The sequence below is a fragment of the Heliangelus exortis genome, chromosome 3 (genome assembly GCF_036169615.1).
Source record: "Heliangelus exortis chromosome 3, bHelExo1.hap1, whole genome shotgun sequence".
NCBI lineage: Eukaryota > Metazoa > Chordata > Aves > Apodiformes > Trochilidae > Heliangelus > Heliangelus exortis.
In genome coordinates, this window is record NC_092424.1 from 96158076 (window position 1) to 96179115 (window position 21040).

At 36.3% G+C, this 21040-nt stretch overlaps 1 protein-coding gene across 10 annotated transcripts in view; it reads right to left on the reverse strand.

The window, feature by feature from the left end:
* MYT1L (myelin transcription factor 1 like) overlaps positions 1-21040 on the reverse strand; it is a 294590-nt gene that overhangs the window by 46369 nt on the left and 227181 nt on the right. For 4 of the 10 annotated variants that reach the window (XM_071741817.1, XM_071741815.1, XM_071741816.1 and 1 more), the window contains exons 10-15: positions 17946-18157; positions 11866-12113; positions 9273-9509; positions 7447-7568; positions 7021-7083; positions 6457-6525 (exon numbers count right to left, since the gene is read on the reverse strand). In XM_071741817.1, coding sequence (XP_071597918.1) covers positions 6457-6525; positions 7021-7083; positions 7447-7568; positions 9273-9509; positions 11866-12113; positions 17946-18157 — 951 coding nt within the window. The remainder of the gene's footprint in view (positions 1-6456; positions 6526-7020; positions 7084-7446; positions 7569-9272; positions 9510-11865; positions 12114-17945; positions 18158-21040) is intronic. The other 6 variants (XM_071741820.1, XM_071741819.1, XM_071741823.1 and 3 more) reach the window with 2 other exon arrangements.

Here is a 21040-nt window from a genome sequence, read left to right on the forward strand (position 1 = left end):
CATGGAACATTTCACAGTATCAGAGGTACTGATATGCAGATGGCTTCTAAGGAACTTTATAGAGAGTACATGCTTTTAAAAATACCTCTCAAAAATGAAAACAATGATGAGGGTTCTTATGTAAACAGAACTCAAGTATTTTCCATTTTGGAGACAAAAGTTGACAAACTTAAGTGAGAAAAATGGAATGACTCAACCTTACCAGAGTCTGAATGAGTTATTCTAACAGAAAGAAAAAGCCCAGCCACTTCCATATGTAAAACTTATTGCGACTACAGAGATGAAGTTGCTGCAGATGATGGTTTCTATACAAAGGACATTATCATAACACCACACAACATGAGGTTGGAAATGCTAGGTATAACCTACAGTGCCCATTTGAGTATTGAGAAGTGCAGGAACAGAGCCCAAGGTGTTCTGTTCTGGCCAGGCATGCATGCTGCCATCAAAGATAAGGTATCCAAGTTGAAATCTGCAATAAATACAGGAAACAAAAAATGCAAAAAAACCCCACTGAAACCACATGAGATTCCTAATTTCACTTGGCCCAAGGATCTAGTTGAACAAACCAGGAAAGATTATTCCTTATAGACGAACTAATATTGGGGTTCTATGTTCCTTGATTTTGTTTTTAATAATTTAAATTAGATTTGCGAGCTAACTTGAAATTAATTAATACAATAAAACCCAAGATTTGTTTTACCATAACATTTCAGGTAAGTTAATCAAACACTGTAATTTACAAATGACTCACTATAGTAATTTTTAACATTACTCCAAATACATCAGGTCTGGTCCTTGCAATAACATTTTCTATATAAAATAAATCATCAAAGTACCTATAAAGGTATCCACAGATTCAAAGGATACATACTTAGCATCAAAATAGTATTTCATTACAACACACAATTACTTACTAGGCTCAACAACCTCAGCATTCAAGAAAAACTAATGACACCTTCTATTAATGTAGAAAAAAAATACATAAATAACAGGGATAAAAAAGTGATAGCAAGAATGGAAAAGGTTATTTATCTTGCAATAAAGAGTAATTCTCAAGGAGAAAAGTGAGTGAAAACTATATGATGGGTCTCAGTCTTACTGAGTTCTTAGAAGAGGACAGATATGATCTCAGCAGAAAAAGGGAAGGGAGGGGACAACACTCCTGCACAGATGAAGCAACAAATACACACCTGAGCACTGAACATCAGAAACATGTCAGGTGGGAAACAGAGGATGCAGGTGGAGAAACCACTTCAGCAGCTAAATAACTGTTTTGAGTACAAAAAGTGGATGCATATTGGGAGAGCTATCAAGATTTAAAAAGTATAGAAGCTGATCAATGTCTAAGAGTAACCTCATTACTTGTCTAAAGCTGGGAAGGTTTCTGTGGTGTTTTACTAATATATACTATTATTTTTGTTTCTGTATTTTAATTTTATATTTGGAGAAGGCCTATTTCTTGTAAGATCATTAAAGTGTGAAAGAAAATATTACTTTTTCATGGTAATATTTTATGTTATATATTCTTCAGAATAAATCCACCACAAGCTTCTCTGTTTCTGGGAGGATGTCCCTTCTTCCCAGTTGCTAGTTCTTGCTGGGAAAACTGCAGTAAAATTACACCAATAAAAGGTGAATATTAAAGATTACACTAACACAGAAAAGTTTTCCTATAAGAATGACGTAAGGATATTCTTTCTGTCCAGAAAAAAACTGTACTGCAGAATGCTGTTCTTCCTAGAGTTGTGATTAATAGGAAAAGCTTCAGAGAAGCTCAGCTTTCCATCTGAAATGGATGGAACACATTACTAGGATGACACATCTGGGAGTAGGGAGACAAGGTTAAAAGGAAGGTAAAAGAAAGAGGAGAAGACAGCCACCAAGAATGTGAAAATTAGGGCAGACTGACATGGAAAGAAGAGGGAGATACAGAAATTCAACCCTTACTTGATTGTGGAGAAGGTGAAAATTAGACTGAGCTCCTCACTTTGAGTAAAGAGATGTGGAAAAGTTCTCAGGCTTCACTGTAGACAGGGATGTTAGACTGGGGCCTGTAAGTGCCATAAGGCATAGCAAGAGATGTCCACCACATAAACCAGTGACATGCAAAACCTATATAGTGACTCAGCTTTGAGACTGAAAGACTGGGCATATTACAACAGTAACAGATAAAAATCCAAACTTGAAAATCTTTCCCAGGTTCAGATCCATTAACGTAAGCACTAATGGTATTTTCTGGCAGAAAACTGACTCAAGAATCAAGGGTAAATGTTGACAATTTGATGGCCAGTTCTGAAGTAGACCAAGCTAATACCTACTTACTTACAGCCTTTGAAAAATTTTGATTATTTTATATTACAGTACCACTAAGTAGAACAAAGTTTGGCATTTACTGGGATTTTCTGGTATCCAAGTTCTCTGGTTCTCATGTTGGCAGTACTGAGAAATGTTCTCAGTCAGTATGCTGCATTTGGCTGGGATTGATTTATTGATGATCAAAATATGTCCTTTAAAAACAGTAATTAATTTTAGTTTCTCTTTTAAAAAATATTTTGAATAAGATTAAAAGGGCTTCAAAATGTTGCTTTTAAATATTATTTATAATTCTACAATAGGCTTACAGTTCTAAAATAACTGTAACTGCTAGAAAAAACAACCAATGATAAGGAGTAGATAAGAAAAACTTACAAGGAAAAGTCCCTGGATGGGATTAAAATGGATTTAATTTACTACTATTTTAATATTGACATCAGTCACTGGGTGCACTGCTAACTGCTTTGCCATCAAAGATAAGTTCATTCATCAATATGGTGCCTCTAGCTCCTTTAAAAATCAGTTGCTTTTCACAAGTACTGTCACCCAAATCCTAACGATGGAAAAGCTTGGATTCTTGCCAAAAATTAATTTCTTCGGAGACCCTTAAAGCTGTTGACTTTTTTTTTTCTTCCCAATACCAACAACTAAGAATTAAAGATAAAGAAAATTTTCTGTTATTTGGAAACCATAGACCAGGCTGTGTAACTGCTTTGCTCTGCTGATAAACTGAATAAAGACTCTCACATTTCCACTTGGGCTTTGGGGGAAAGTGGAGAATCGTACAATCTCCATGGTAAACCTGAGTAAGAAGCCTTAGAGAAGAGAAACATGGGTAGTAAGGAGTAATTAGGCTGACTATGGAACAATTTAATTGAAAGTTGCAACATTATTATTGTAAGACCCAAAAAATGTGAGTGGTGGAATTTATGGGGTGCTACATACAATACCCTGAGCATAACTGTTAAGCAAAATGAACTTTTTTTAACTTTCCAGATTCTCATATTATTTTGATTATGAATATTACCTGAATGATATTATTCAGTGCAAATAATATCAAATAATTATATTACTTATGTCTGCTATTTTTTATTTTAATTTGGGCTTAAAAAGAATTGGTTTTTCAGCAAAATTCTGGTTTGGAAGCTGCATAATACATAACTTGTGTGTCTTGTATGATGCGCAGAGGGAGATTATTGTGATATAAAGGCTTTACCAGCACATACATAGTTTTTGCTATTTAAGTCATGCATGGAAAAAACATTAAAGTAAAAAACTCTTTCCAAACCATGCAGTCCAGAAATATGCTGCACTATCAGTTCTTGTACCACACTATCAAATGTTCTCTGTACCCCATGCACTAGGAAAATATTTGCCAGATATCGTACAGAGGTTGAAGATTATGGAAGATTGGAAGCAACTATGCTGAAAACTGGAACAAAGAGTTGAAGATGAAGAAGAGATGGGAACAGTATAAACTGGAAGAGATGGGACAGAAGGGACCCTAACTTAGGAAAGAGTAAAAAAATGTGTATACATTTCTCTATACAGGGTGGGGCAGCAGCCAAGGTTACTGATTCTCACTACTGTTTTACCATGAGCAAAGAACATGTTACCAATGTTTTCCACCTCCTCCTGGTACCAGTCCTTCCAGAGCATTGTATCTTTTAGTGATGTTTGTTACCACAGTAGTGCAGGTGACCTATACAGTGGGTAACAAAAGTTCCCATGGTGGCTGGTGGCCTGACAGAGAGCCAGTAAAATCCTACATTTTGGAATTTCTGCTTCTTTTCAGCTTGCTCTTTTTAAAAGCAAGGAAATTATACCCCAAAACCTCACAGACAGAAATATAACAGATGTAAACGAAGTATTTCACAGTTCAAAAATTTCAAAATCAAAATAATCTATGTAGCTTTGGTTTAGCTGTTTTGTACATATGGATTATCATTTAGATGATCACATCTTCTGTCTTTGGCAGAGAATAAGAGCACAAATGAAATCTGTACAAAGGATGCTGCCACTAGGAGGACACCTACTTCCCTGCTTTTGGATATTTGTGAGAAATGGAAAGATGCTTTATTGCCCTCTGTACTAACTTCAACAGGATGTAGAGATAGAGGACAATAAAAATATAAATGTGATGGAAGCAGGAGATGGGCTAATTTGACCAGTGAACAATGTAGAAAAACTGGCAAAGGAAAACAAGGCAGAGTAAATGGCCTAAGTGGATGCTGGGCCTAATCAGAGCTTTTGGGGAGGAGAAAAGACAGTCCCATGGCTGTTCTGGAGCACTGGATTCCAAGATTCATTAGGAAACTCTCAGATGCAATGGTAGTGACAAATGTGTAAGTGAATTATTAGTTCCTGAGAGTAGTTTAGAAAAGTGCAGTTAAGAACAGACAGGTCCACACATGGGCTGATGAGGAAAACAGAAGAAATTAATTAGTTGCTTATTCAGTAATTACTGTCTGCCCTGTGCAATGAATTACTTTGTTATCCTACGGAAAAATATGTGACCAGAAAATGAAGGGTTACCTTGTAATGAAAACACAAAAGTGAACTGTTAAGTTACCCTTAAAAATCTGGCTTTTTCTAACTTTTGCATTCATTTAACATAACTGCTAAATAAATAAATTATGCTAAATGCTAAGTAAGAGATGCTGGATGCAAAAATATAACTTTAAATATGATTTAATCTTGTTCTCTTTCCTTTAGCAAAACTTAAAATAGTGGGGAGTTAAAGTGAATTTTTTTCTTCCTGTTCTGTATTAGGTAGGCTTCACTGCAGATGCTTGAGAAAGGCAGGGGAGATGGGGTTGCTCAGGAACACTTTCCTAACAGAAGTGGAATTTTTATAAAAGGTTAGAGCAGCAAAGTAAGTACACAAAGTATTATTCATGCTGCCCCAAAACTCTTGTCTGTGTCCTGTTTAAGCAATAAGGTTTCCTTGAACATCTACCGCTTTACCTATTCCAGCCCAAAACACAGGTCCAGATCTGAGTTTCCTCGGGATTGTATGCCCAGGTATCACTTTGCCTACACTTAGGTATTTTCCTTGATCTCATTTACATCTCTTCCCCTTCTATATCACGTAGCCTTCTAGCAGTAGGTACCAGCACGATCTAAAGTGATAGCTCCAAACCATTGCTTTTGACTGGGTAGGAAAGAGATTGTAAATTTTGCACCCATTGTTTGAATCTCGAGAGTAGATTATCTAAGACTAGAGAGGAATATTACTGCAACAGCTTTCTCATGTTTCCTTTCTTATAATTCCCATGCTTTACAGTTGTGTTTTTCATCAAGATATGTACTGTCTACAGAAATGGTAGTTAAGGCAATCATTTATGGTAATGACATAATACTGCTTAGCATGGCAGTGTGAGCTATCCACTCATACTCTACCCAGTTTGTCCTTGCTACTTAATATTTTTCCATATTAACCATAGTACACACTCAGGAGTACCACTACCACACAGCACTGGCAAATGCTACAGTTCTTCCACATACAGAGCTTTGATCAAGCAGGAAGACAGAACAAAGCTAAGTCTCAAGATTCTCTAACTTTTGTTGCTCACAATCATCACTCTTAAGAACTGAAAGGACCTGTAAACAATGCATTTTAAGTAGGGGAATAACTAAGTGAACACTAAAAGCACATAGTCAGATGAGAAAATGCATTAAGCTGCTAGCAGTGATAAAAGCTCAGTGAAAATTATGCAACCATTAGGGATAAATAAGTTGTTTTCTCTTTCTTCTGATCTGTCTGAGAAACTGCAGTACTTTACTGGTTGTGTAATTACAAGTATTTAATCAGTCTAATTGCATAAGAATTTTCTGTTCTAACTAGCAAAATCAAACATTCAGGAAAAAAAGTGAATAGGAATTCCAACATTTATACGAAATTCCAGAACTTCTGGCATTTCTCCATCCTTATCACCTAACAAATACACAAAAGAAAATGCTACAGCAACAGACATGTATAAAGCCAGCCTGAATGATATTTCTAGAGACTTCGACACGTGTTCCAGGCAGTATCAGCCCCTTCTGCAGGAGTTCTCCAAGCAGTGTTTCTAATTTCTGATACACAATCTGTGGTCAAATAAATATTTATAAAGAAAATATTTGTTCTTTATATCTTACTTGAGTTCTTGTGAGCTTGTAGCCAGCATACTTCGAATGCTTTTGTCAGCCAAGGGACAGCCAGATAAACTGTAAGACATGGCAGGGCATACAAGTAAGTGAATCTTCTTACTAACTGAACTCTTCCAAACAAACACAACATAAAAATTAAAAAGTAAAAGTTTGTAATGCAGAAAAGCGATGGGGCAAGTGCTGTAATATTGAATTTTGTAATATAGTTAACCCTCTGAATATATTTAGGTATCAACATTACTTCCAAAATTACATACTGTAAATGTTCTTTTTTTGTTTGTTTCTCCATGAACTAGTAGCATGTAACAAAAAATATTTGAGATTCCTGGGTTAACTACTTAAATGCTTAAGAATACTTTGGAAATTTTAGTAATCTATTTAAAAATAAAAGACGTTTATACAACACACAAATTAGCATGCTTTTAAGATCAACATATATTACTCAAAGGGTTAACACATAGTTCAACGTTTTACTTTGACAGCATTGTTGAGGTAAGCTGAAAACAATAAATTGAAAAGACAGAATCCACCATGAAAAAAATGAAGTCACACCTTCTATGTGAGGCGTAATTACCAGTCACATGACCACTCCCATCACACCCTGGTGTTGGACATCTGCCACCAAACAAAAACAAAAACAGCCAAAATAGTAAGTATGTTTAAAAAAAAAACTTTTAAAAGTTTCATTGTTTCCAGTTTAGCTGCAATGACTGCAAGGGATTTTAAGCATCCTAATCGAAAAGCTGCAAAATGAACAGGTTTAAATGAAAATGGCGTCTCAATACAATATAGCATCATTAAGAACAAGCAAATACACATTAGCTTATCACTTTACTTAACTGGCAGTTTGAAACATTTATATGCTGCAAATGTTGCATGCTCATACTGCAAGGCGTATATGTACTCGTTTGTTTAAAAGAAGACAAAGAGAGAAAAGGTTAAAAGGAGAAAAATAATTTCACCTCACATTATGCTTACGTTATTAAATCCTTTTTGCTCTCTTTGCATTGAGGGTATTTGGGTTTAGGACTTGGGATTGTAACTTCCCCAGGATACCTTCTTTCTTCAAGCGTCTCTTGGAAAGGATCCAAGTCTTCTGGCTACAAGCAAACAGACAGGCATTAGTTTCAGCCAGGTGAGGTTAAAACTTACGCAGAGATGCAAAGCAGAGTCATCAGATGCAATCCTTTTTTATTCTGTTCTGATGCAGAAAATTAATGGCATTATTTTACATTCCTTGACATATTAAACGTTTCAATAACACTTCAATATTTTGATGAAGACTTCACAATATGTGGAATGTATAGGTTAACTAACTAAACAAACAAAAAAAAAGGGCAAAGCACAGCTTTTCCTATGCTGTCATATTATTTTCCTTTGAAAGAATCAGTGGGTCTTTTAGAGTAACAGAAAAACAGAAGCAAGGGGAAAAAAGATTAAGCATCAAAAAGCCATCTTAAATAATACTTAAACTGTTCAGAAAAATCACAAAGATTAAATAGGGGCAATCTCAACATCTACACACAGAATTGCAGTCTGGGATAAACTTCAATTTGTCTTGCAAAATATGAATATATAATTTAGAATTAACTTTAGTGATGCACTCAGAAATTCAAAATCATCTATGGATGAATGCACTGCTTCAGTGATTCCTGCAGATGGTGCTATGAACACCACAGTAGAAACAGGGAGTCCTGCATTCTCTGAAAAAAAACATGCTGTCTGGTTTACCTCACATTCCTTGATAGTGACAGATTTCCTCCTAACTGCAGTGAAATTAATAGGAAAACTGCAATTAACACCAGAGCTAGAATGCTTTCAGTGTATCTAGTGAAAATGCCACTCTGTTACATGTTTCAAAGTTACTGAAAATAGTCTTATATTTTAATTAAAGTTGGCAAGAGATGTGCTACACATAAATGATTAGCCTAATTTTCTGTTATAAACCAAGGAAAAAAAAACAGAGGAAAATGTCTAGAATTCTCCAAATGGCTAAACTGCAGTCAGTGCAGCATTGTAAAACGTACAGTGGATGAGGCTGAAACTCCATAAGGAGTGACATTAAAAATTGTCAGCAGAGCTCTTCCATTTCCTGGCTGTTCTAAGTTTTGAAAAGTAAAATAAATTTTCTAATATATCTTTTTTATTTGACTCTTCTTTTTGAAGGTTTCTTCTGTTGCCTTGGTATTATGAATTGAAAAGTAATACTTATTTCTAATATCCCTTTGTCTTCTTGAAACAAAGTATTTCACTAATACAGGCCCTTTCACACGCACAGTTATCAGGAGTGTATAGGTAATCTAGAAGAAGATTAGCTGAAATAGTTGAAAGCTTACATTATACTCTGCTGCTTTTGTTTAAATTGATCAATTTTGCATTACATGTAATCCATTCTTTCAAATGCTCAGCATACCATTTACGGTTTCCAAATTCAGGAGGATATCTTGTCTTGAGAGCTGACTATGCCAGTATTAGACAGTTATGTCAACTGGCTTATACAAAGTCATGTAATCTGGATATACAGAAACATCTTTGCTGCAGAAAATATTTGTTAACAAGATGATGCTGTTAGAAAACATGATTCACATTCATGGCTCAAATGTTTTCTTATGGAACTTAGTCACAAATCAGATGTGTGCCAGCATGATATAGTCATAAAGATAACCGGCAGAAAGTTCTTTTTGTAGAAAACCAACATGTTTCTCACATAATAATTTTGTTTCCTCTTTCTCTCCAAATTTCAGAAATACACGGAATTACCAAAATTAGGTTGCAGCAAGAACTAATAGATTAAAAAGACATACATTGATCTCTTTGGAATCGTCTTCATCTATCCTACTGGGCTTCATTTTAGTGTAGTCCACTGGCAAGTCCCAGCAGTCGCCCTCGTTCAGCTGGTAACACCGGTTATTCATCACCGCTTGCCGCTGTGGGGACATTGGCTCCAGTGGTGTCAAAATGGTACAGCAACCATCTCGCTGCCTCTGCTTGTTCATGCTCAGATCCAACGTCCCATTTTCATCGACTTCCATATCAGGATTCTGTCAAAATAAGAGAAATAATGTTAATTCGGCTTCACACAAGCAAACTGTTATCTCTGTGTGTTCTTCAATCTGATTGCCTAGCAGAATGATAAAATGCTTTTCCATTCCTGTATAGATTGTAAGCATCGAGCCCCCTCCCACACATAGCATGATGCTGTTACACAACATTAATGCTGCTAAAGTTGATTTCTTCTGGAATGGCTAATCTGATGTTTAGGGGAAGAGGAGTGAGTCTGAAGACCCTCCTGACACCCAGCACAAAGGTGCAAAATTTGGAATGAAAAGGGAAATTCCTACAGGTATTTTCTTGTATTTGTCGTTATGCTCTTAATTTATTCTCTGACAAGTGAGTATCTATGACGTAATGACTGTGTAATTCTTGTTTCCAGTCCTGACACCTGGATGATTACAGTAACAAAAAACAGCTAACATCAAATAATCCTTGTTCATTTAACATTAACAGTCAAAGCTTGCTTAAGTGATGTCAGAAAATTAAACAGGGAGGTAGGGTACCAGAACAAGTCCTTTTGGACACCATTTGACAATGAGGAACTACGTTTAGATTTCGCAGCTCCTTCCTTACAGATGCAAATGTATGAAAAATTCCTATCTTTTATAATCAACAAATTTAAGTAGTGGAATAGTTGCAACAATAGTTACATCAGTTTCTGCAGTGATTGACATAATGTGAAAAATAGGGTGAGCATGGGCTCTGGCTTTTTCTTTTATAGAAGAAAAAAAGGTTGTCTATTACATTAGGTGAAGAGAAATAATATATATTAAAACTAAGATTAACTTTAAAAGCTAAGGAGAGATAGAATAAAAATGCCCACAGAGAATCCCTCATCCTTTCAAAAATGAAACACTCAGTGAGAAATTTGGTTTCAAAACTATTTGTGTTTTGAAACAGAATACAACTGTGTCCTCTTATGCCTAATGACTTTCTCTCCTCTGGACTAACAACAAAGCTGCAGAAAAGCACTGTGAATGCAAATCTCTCTTTCTGAATTACTGCCTTTTGACAGAGCATATATCTAATTGGCACTATCCTGCTAATTTAATTTAGAAAATACTTGCTGATCTTCTTAGATTCATTCCTTCAGTCTCTATACAGAATAACATATTAGGAAAGAGGCCCCTCCTGGTTTTGACCAGATTTTTTTAGCATTCTATTCCAGCTTTTTCTATCGTGTTCAAACAGAGAACAACCACATTTTTTTTACATGCCAGAATGAGATTTCCCTCTTGAACAGTATTGAATAAATTAATATAAAAAGGAGCATTTGAAAAAAAGTCACCAGCCATTCCAGCTCAAATAATGATTATCAATAACACCTACTACTGCTACAAGTTTAGTCTATGAGGAATGATCAAGCAGTTTTACACAATGAGAAGAAAGCCTTTTTCTGTATGTAGAAGCACAGAATATGTCTGCCAGCTCAAAAGCAGTTCTATAAGCACAATAAAACTGTTTGCACTGCATCTGCCTACTTAGCCATCTAGTGGTTACCTATAGGTAGCACTCTACTGTTTGCTGGTGCATGCTACTTATTTCTTAACAGCTATCAGAGATGAAACAACGTTTATAATGAATCCATCAAATCTTTATTGAATGTTAATAGTACACTGTTTTTCTTAAGATATAAAGCTTAACAAAAAAAGCTTTTATTTGCGTCTCCATAGCAATTTCATAACAAACTGAGGCTCTATGAACATACAGAACATTAGTGATCCTGCTCTGCTGTTAAGCACATTTAAAGTCTCTTGTACTGGGGGATCTGCTCACTTTGAATGTATTATGCAATAGCTTTAGAGCTGTAATACTACAGACAGGCAAGAATTATAACAGACAAGTAACAGATTTCGCTATGCCAGATCTTAAAACCTTAGGTCCAATTTGTGATTTTTTAAATGAAAATATATCATTACATCTTAACCCTTTCACAAAATGTGTGAATCAGACAGTGTTTAGCAAAAACATCAGTAGTACAATTAATACCACTGGAGCAACCCAGACATCTTTTCATAATTATAGATCGTACAAGTAAGAGACAAATTCAAAAACGAGGGAGTACATGCTATCAGTATCATCAGTTTAGGCACCGATTGGGATTTCCTGAGATACTTGTGAGGAATTCTCATCTTTTTTTTTTTTTTTTCCCTGCTTTAGCTGAGCCACTAGATTATGTTAATTTTGAGGGAAAAAAAAAAAAAAAAAAAAAAAAAAAAGGAAAAAAAAGAAAAAAAGAAAAAAGAGCAAGATATACCAAAGCTATTATTTTATCTATCCGGGCCACATAGCAAGTGCAGTAAAGAGAAATCTTTATCAACAAACAGAATTACTAATTTTTACCCTTGCACAGAGATCCTGAGGCTTAGTGGAGAGGTTCTGAGGCATCTCCCTGCAGCGAGTGGAGAGATTCAGAATAGCAGTAGCAGCCATGTGTGCTGCCTCCATGTCATGAGTATAGTCAAAGCTGCTCTTGCTGCAGGTACTGCTGGCACTGCTGCCTCCACCACAACTCATATTGCTGCTGCTGCTAGGGGCATAACTGCTTGTTGTGCTGCTGGTTGGACTTGAATTCTTACAGTAGCGTTTAGCTGTGGGAAGAAATATGACAAGGATGACTCAAAAGAACGAGCATGCTGCATAAGTGAAGAGAAAAACAAACTGCTGGAGGTGAAATTTATAATGAGCAACAGTAACCAATGCCAAAAAAAAAAAGCCTGCAATAAGAATGATGGCTGTATTTCTTGATTTCTGTCTTTGACTTTTATGTTACATGTGTGAGTTTATATGAAATAACCTCCTGTATAAATCTGCATGATGTAGTCATGAATTATCTGACAAACAGGCTGGATTTAGAAAACAATAAAAACACAGAAAACACTGCTTTTACCCCACACATATAGTCAGACAGAAGGCAGGATCTATGTTCATTAATTTTTATTAATGAGGGACAACATAACACTATGGGATCTTTTCCCTTCTACATGAGCAAACTGTTAATTTAAGTCCTAGACTCCTCAGTGCTGCTGGAGATCAATCCCACCCTAAGACTGATGGGCTTAGTCTCTGGGCCACAGTGCTACCTCTATGTCCTCAAACCCCACACTTCCTCAAAGGTTTCTTCTTCCTGCATCACAGGCAAATATCATGACACTGGGCATCAGAAAGGAGAGGAATATGATGTAAGAAAAGAGGTGGTCATGTGAGTTTTACCATGCTTTGCACAAAGGAAGCCGCAATGGCAGTAGACATGGGAAAACAGTAAGGATCAAAGACCCCCACCCCTTCCTGCTCATGCCAAGGACAGTGGCACTCAGCTGTACCCTGGCTGACAGAAGCCAGGACTGGACACAGGAGAACAAGCCACTGACAAAGCTCACATCCAGCCTATCTAAATTCAGAGCTATTGATGCTTCTAAGAACTGCTCATACAAAAGTATTACAGTGATAACAGAATACAGCCTTATTAACCTATGGTTATTCTCTAACCATCTTCTCAAATAAGCTCTTTTAAAATGTTTTCATAAGAATGCAAGACAGTGTCAGCCCATCTCCTAAATCTAGAAGTTCACATATTTTCATAAAAAAATAAAAATCCAGGTCAGGCAATACATATATGCATATCACAGCAACTACTTCTACTTTAGATGGAAATGTATACTGCAGAGATCATATCATATAGAACAGTATGACAATAACCAACTAGCATGCTGATTAGAGAGCTATACAAAAAAGGTCAGGCCCTAGCTAGAGCTGTTCCGTGATGGGCTCCATTTAAATGCCAGACTCTTCAGGTGTATTTGTCTGAGCAGACGTACATATAATAATCTTCCCCCATGAGCACAGCACATTTGTGAACCACAGGCTGCTTTGCTAGGCAGGCAGGGTTCAAAAGAAGAATCTAAAAGCAAAATACCTCTGCAAGAGCTTATGTCATCTTCCTTTCTCTAATAAACTGAAAAAAAATCTTGGTGTTATTTTTACAGTAAAGGAAATAGTGTTTCACTTAATTCATAACAGATGGAGTTTTCTCAGGAAAGCCACATAATGCACAGGGTGTGATTTTTTTAAAGTGAAGTGAATGCTAAACATTCATCACATTTCTTTGTTTTGAACACATAGTAGAACTACTCTAGCAGGGTATCCACTAATAATAAACCTGTGAACTATTTCTCAAGAGTTTCATTATTAATATAGTAGTCAGTGGTGGTCATTAAAAATTCAGCATTTATCCCATGTTACTTTGTAACAGTATCCAAGGTACACAAGATTTTTCCTATACTTAAGGAAGGAAATAATTGAATGAATCAGTTTCTATTGTGTTAGCACAGCAAGCACCACTTGCTGTGCACCACTGCACAGCACCACCGAAACTCTCAAATTAGAAATATCTTTCAAAATTCATATGAACAAACAAGAAGTCTGTCATTTGCAAAGATGTTTGTCTTGCTATAGCAAGGTCACATTTAGACAGTCGTAAGAGACATGGGAAATTGCATATATATGAGAATGTGTGCTAAAAAAAGGGAGGGAAAGAAGCAGCTTTATACATAGGACTAACCATCAGAAACTCATGCAGGCTCTGATATGTACTCCTCTGTGGCCTTGGTCAAACTATATTAGCCTTCAGATTCATTTTCCCAATAAATAGAAGGTAACTTCTAAACTTCTAAAATTTAGTTGTTTTGTGATTCATTTGCAAAACACTTTGAAGATGTAGAGTGTTGAAAGCATGCTACATAACTACTAGCTTTTAGGTTACCAATAATTTAAGCAAAACTCACTTAGAAAGAAATGGCCATGGTTATTATAACTTTACTGTAGCTGTACACATTAAGATGAGTTACATAACCCAGACTATTCATTTTACATTACCTTTTCAGGAGAAAAACATATCACCAATTTATAATGAACTAAATCAAGTAGATGTCTAATGAAGGGAAAGATGCATTGTTTCAATACCAGGCAATTCTACTAGGTAATGTGACCCAACTCTGTTGCACCAGGTTTTGGAAACTCTGCAGTCCCCCCTAGGCTCTGGTGTAATACTGAATGTGGAGAACACCTTTATCATAGAATCACAGAATCATAGGAAGGTTTGAGTTGGAAGGGAGCTTAACAATCATCTAGTTCCACCCCCCACATCTTCCACTAGACCAGATTGCTCTAAACCCCATCCAACCAGGCCTTGAACACTACCAGGGAGGAGGCAGCCACAATGTCTCAGTGTCTCACCACCTTCACAGTAACGAATTTGTTGCTTACATCTAATCTAAATCTATCTTTTTTCAGTTTGAAACTATTACCCCTATCAATACATGCCCTTGTAAAAAGTCCCTTTCCCATTAAATAACAGACACGGGTCTACCCAGCTGTAGGCCCCTATGGGCCTTCTGTTAGGTGTGCCTGGGGGATTATTACAAAGAACCTCTACATGCTCCTTGTCTTAGTTAATAATCAAGGAGTAGGAGAGATCCCAGAAATATAAAGGATGAAACAAAGGTATTTGGTGGGAAATTGCATTCTGTCCAGGCACCCTCATCCCCAAGCACTGCCTAAACACTGAATACACTACATAAATTATGGTTCTAACACTTTGACCTGCACAGTAAGAGATTAATCTCACCTAACTTCAGATATCTGACCTAGCCATTATAGGCTTCCTCCACAGGGAGTGGAAAAAAATAAGAACTTTCAGGCAGTGACTCACCTGACCACTTCTAAATACATACTTCAGGAAGAGATTTATTGCATGAGAGAAGTATCTATGTTTCTCCTTAGATCTGACAGGGGTGACAAGCTCAGATGTAGGTGTTGACATTATAAAAGTCTAGGTATGGTATGATGAATCCCACTCCTAACATTTTCTCAGTGTTTTGATGGAAGGACCCAGTCCTGCTGGTGGGATGAGAGGAGCTCCTGCCATTGTCTGAGCAACTGAAAGGGTTGCTGTCTCCTCTCCCTGCTGTGTCCATCTGTTCTTATCTCTGATGCTATAAACTACCAAACATCCAATGCACTTTAAAACTGGTTTCAAAGGAAGAAAGAACCCACAAACAGATTTCTCAAGAATTATCAGAGCATCCTACAGCACAATACAAAGTATCCATTTTCTGTTCATGTTCATGTTTCCATGTTCTGTTCATTTTTTACTAAATTTTTACTAAAGCTTACTGGGAAAGAAAAACCACAAAAAAACAGAAGACAATCCAGAAAACAATCCAGATAAACTATTTATGTTTATGTCACTCACAACTATACACTTATTGAACAGCTAATACCTTTATCTGATGATGGAAGTACAGTGCTTGTTTAAAACTAAAAAAGGATTGAGATATGAAACTATTGATTTTTCAGATCCTTAGACTGTTTGTGTCAGCTTATATAGTTAGAAAAATTAAAGTGCTGCTTACTTGCAAGTTTCTCCAAAACCTCAGGCTTGTTTTCAGGGTTTTCAGGAAAATGTTTCGGAACTAAATCTGCTTTAATCTAAATGTATCTACTTACATACACCTATTAGGTGTGCACTCTCTATCTCCACGATGGCATTAGTAGCGATAATTTTTACACAAAAATACGAAATCATCCAGAAATATGGCAAAGTTTCTTGAGGAAAGGTGGCTATTCTAGTGACGAGCCTCTTCCTGAAATCTCTCATAAAATCTTTGATAGGGTATAAAGAAAAACTCAAATTAGGTCCCATGTTTGGGACAATATTGGTATGTCTGCCTGCCCAAACAGCACTCACCTCACTTGGGATCAGGCACAGAGTGTGCTGCTCCCTGCAGAGACAGAGATATGGAACTAATCCATAGTGATTTATCCTTCATTTGCCAAACAAACTGAGCCAGCTCTGTCCCACATTACTGAACAGTGAAGTAAGTTTGTCCCAGTCTTATCTCCACATAAAATTCCTATCTATATCAAAGGAAGATTAGTGTGCATTAAAATGGTGACCTGTATCACCTTAGCCTTTCATTAAGTATGGCCACTGTTAAATTTGTGTAATGATACACATATTTTCAAGTTCTGGTAGCTTGGGAAAAAATTGAGCTTGTAATTATTTGCTGAAATGAGATCTTAAATGAGAAAAATATGTATCAGTTGCTTAAACATCAGTAATTTGATCTGAAAATGTGCATGTCCACAGGATTCCCAGCAATACTCTGTTTGCTGCAAGAGTGGATAGAGTGTATACACAATAGCTAATATCTCATTTACCTTACTAACTAGTTCACTCATTAACTTACTAACCAGAATTAGCATTAGTGCTTTCCCTTTAATAATGTTCAAGCTCTCATTGTGATACAGGCAAACACAACTGTATGAAAGAAGAAAAAAGGACATTTTTACTCAAGAAATGTTGCCTTTCACAATCCCTCTCCTTTTGCTATAATGCAAGAACATCCCTGTTTATTCTACGAGAAAGCAAAATATCAAAAATATCAGTAATATGAAGGCAATAGTTGTAGCAATTTTCCCTTTCTCCAGTTACCTACTTTTGAATGTCAGAGTCTGTGTTCAGGCAACAGCATAAATTGTTCTACATAATATATTTATTTGTTTTCCTAAACAAAAAGCTGACACCTGCCTGAAATTTCCTGTTGTAGTCAGCGAATATTATCAAATATTTTAACACAAAAATAAACTGTTAACAATCACACACACACAAAAAAGGCACAATGTGGTTTTATAGAGATACACACACACACACGCATATAACATATACTTACATATTGAATTGCTCTGAAAAGTTCTTGACATTCTCAAAAGCTACAATGCAAATCCTCATTCTTTATACTGCAGTTTGTATTTCTCCCCTAATAAAAGTCCTCTTTCCTGACAGACCCCATCCTTTCTCATCCTTTGCTTTCTGCTGAACTGAAGCCACTTTCAGCCTATTCCTAAGCATGTTACTTATGTTAGTTTTCCAGAGAATCCAACAGGTGTACTCATGAGGACACAATGAGCAGAAATGCCTCACTAAATAAGTACCATTGATTTCTGAAGTGCAATGAGATCCAGGTTTCCTACTTCCATATTCCCACAGAGCAAATATGTTATCTTTATGGGTTACCTGAACTATCATACGGAAGCAAGAATTTTAATGTGACCCTTGAGGCCAGGTCTCCTGGATAGCAATATAAAGACTGGTTCTATTACTTAGCTTTTATTGCTATCTCAACACATCCTGGGAGCTTAATAGCTGGAGATGTTCTTTTGCCAGTGCAACAATCCTGAAGCAAGCACCGTACAAAACAACTGTTTTTAAGAAGGCCTTTAAAACAACTTACACATTACAGCATTCCTCAAAATACTACATGAACATGAAAAAACATGTCTTATTTGTATGATGTTTACATATACAACAACATGATTAACTGAAAACTTGTCTCTCATGTATAAGAGTGTGCACCTCCTACCATCATATCCTTTGGGGGATATATCCCTGGATTGCACCTTGGGAGCTATGGCTCTCTTGCCATAGGCATGGTTGTCATAACTGTTATATTCAAACGTAGTCTTAGAGTATTTCTCTAGTTCCTTGGCCAAGTTGGAGCGGGGTGTGGTGGTGGGGACATTGTTTCTGTAGCCATACTGAGGGATCTCCAATTGCTTAACAAAGCACATGGGCCTAGAAATTAAAGATATGTAAAGTTTGTTAGATGCAGTTCAGTTTACTGTATCTGTGCATTATTTATAGTGCAGATTAGAAAATTTTAGTTATTTCTTGTACTCAAGAGACAGCAATATATTATTGCATTTTCTTAGTTTGGTTATTTTCAGCAGACAAACAATATATATTTTCTTGAACAAAGCCTAGACAAAATTTATTCTAGTACAGCTAAATGTATCCTGTGGCTAAAAGTATTTAAAAATTCTACTTTAAAGTACTGCAGGGTTTTTCTCTCCCTGTGTAATTGCATCACATAGCAAACATTTTCTTTTCTGGGGGGTGAATTAAAGATGAGCAAGCAGAGCAACAGAAGTTTGGACAAATTTCTTTAGAAGTCAGAAAGAAAAAAGAGCATTGGAAGCTCCACATAATTAATGGAGTTTCCTCTGAATTTCTTTCAGTAGAGTTGTATGCTGTTTTCCTGTATGGTTTCCAAAGCAGCCAGTCCAGTTTCATCTCTCAGTATAAAAATCCATGTTCATCTTGAGAAATACTCATGAAAGTCTCACTGTGTTGACTTTGCCCTGCTGCCTTGCAGGTCCTGCTCACCCTTAAATGCAAGGTTCTGGCAGGAGCTGCAATTCCAGATACACAGATATACACCTCAAGAAAGTTCCTGTGAATGAATACATAATAAAACTGTATCAACTACATTCCTCTGCTGTTTGGAACTAGGGAGGATAATTAGGAGAAGCCCTGACTGACAGGAACCAGCCAGTGGAGAAACTTGTGAAATCTCTGTGAAAGAATGATGTAGTGAATTCCACCACTGTCACTCTATCTTCTGTATGACACAGAGGTCATCAGATCTCAAAGAAGGCAAATGAAGGCTGGATCCTGAACACCTTACTTATATAAGAAAGTGTTTTAAGACTGTATCATAGGGAACAAGAGCTACACAGGGCTGAATGTCTACCTACTGTGTTTAGCAGGAAGATGATGAAAAGCACACCTGAGGTGCTTCTGCTTGAATCAAGAATCATACAATCAAGTTTTGGGTTTTTTCTTTTTTTTTTTTTTTCTTTAATGCATTTACAAGTAGAGGAAGTAGAAGGAACACTCATAGGAATATAAATTCAGTCAAGACCAGAAATATCTTTGCTGATATATCGTGCTGACTGACAAAATGAAATGTGATAAATAGTAAGAAATAGGTTTGGAAATTATGTTTTTCTAAATGAATTAATTTTCCTAGACTTTAGTCAGGATATTTATATAAAGATCACCCAAGAAATTGTATTAGTCACACTATTCCCTTTGATTTATGTATGCTCATTTCTTTAGACACTTCTTCCTCACAAAATACAGTGAGCTCATTTATACAATGAGCTAATATGAATAATATTTTGATCTTGTCTCAAGATAATCTATATTTAGCTAAAAAAATTCAATTCAGATCCTGTATATTCAATGCAAAGCCAAATTTTCTGTTAAACATAAGTCCTATGACTTTGATTTCTTTTAAAGTAAGAAATTGTAAATTTTGGTGCAACGGAAACTGGGATGAAGACAAAATGTTTGAGATAATCTTAGGAAATCTCTGTCTGCCCATCAGCTGCCTGAATGCAAATATTACAAGTAGCTCCCAAGTCGTTAATCTTAAATACATCAATGTCTTAAAGGTAAAAAAGAAGCAGAAGACAAAATGAAAGCTGTCTGTAAAATCTGAAACACACGGCAGGCTCAAAAGCAAAGTTAGGATTGCAGTGCAACTTCCTACATGGTTTGACAGGAAATCAGATGAGCAGTTGCCTTTTTTTGTAAAACATCTGATTTCAGTGACTTCCCTCTGATGAGCAGTGGTAAAAGCCACTGAATTTTTGATTTTTTTCACTCAAGTAAGAAACTGCTATTCCTTCAAAGAGTGTTTTTTATTAATAGGTTCTGAAGAACCCTCCTCTGAGAAAAACTGTTTCAAATGCTGTATGAAAAAACACAGAATCCAAATTTGGGACAGTTAGATAAAACCCATCAAAAACAATCTGAGGAAGGAAAATAAAGTCAACAGGCACTACAGAAAATCTTCTGTAGATGTGAACTATAATTGTGTATTCATAGCTCTACGGAAGAAAGAAAAGTTTTTGAAAAGACCATCAGGATTATATGAATTTTTAAGAGAATATTCAAAGAATGTTGTTGACAATAGAGTAAAAAAATCGTTTTGAGATGCCCTATTAGAGTTTAAATTTGGAAGACAATAAATACTAAGAAACCTGTGAGATAATTAGGAAATTTTGGGAACTAAAGCTCTGGCACTTCCTCCACGCTCTTTGAGGCAGCTGGGAGGGATGCACCTACCCCAGCCCACAGATAGCGCAGTATCCATGGAGAAATTCTGCAGCTCTTGGGGCATCATCAGCATAAAGCTGGTACATTCATGCAGAAGTCTAGTTTCTTTACATGTATCCTTCACACTTCAGATCCTTAGAAATAATAATATTATTTCCACCCACATATCTCAAAAGAGGAGACAATGGCACAAAGCTGGATACACCTTTGGAGAAATCAAGACTCCTATAGGAAGGAAGATAAGGGGTATAGCTATGTCAAACTGGTTTAAGGTCCTCCCTGTATAAGAATTTATGACATTTTTCTTCTCTCTCCTTCCTGACAGTGAGTGGGGGAACAGAGATAAAGAACTAAATTTGACTATTTTGGAATCTAAGCTATACCTGACATTTTTCCAAATGTCCTGCCAAAAGGTGTACTACCAGTTTGGTAATGTAAATAGGGCTTCTGGTTTAATTTAAACTGATATTTACTAGTAAAAGCCTGCTGAAAAAACCAAGACTTACCGGTAAATATTAGTTTATTCCCAAAAGATACCAACTTTTTTTCACA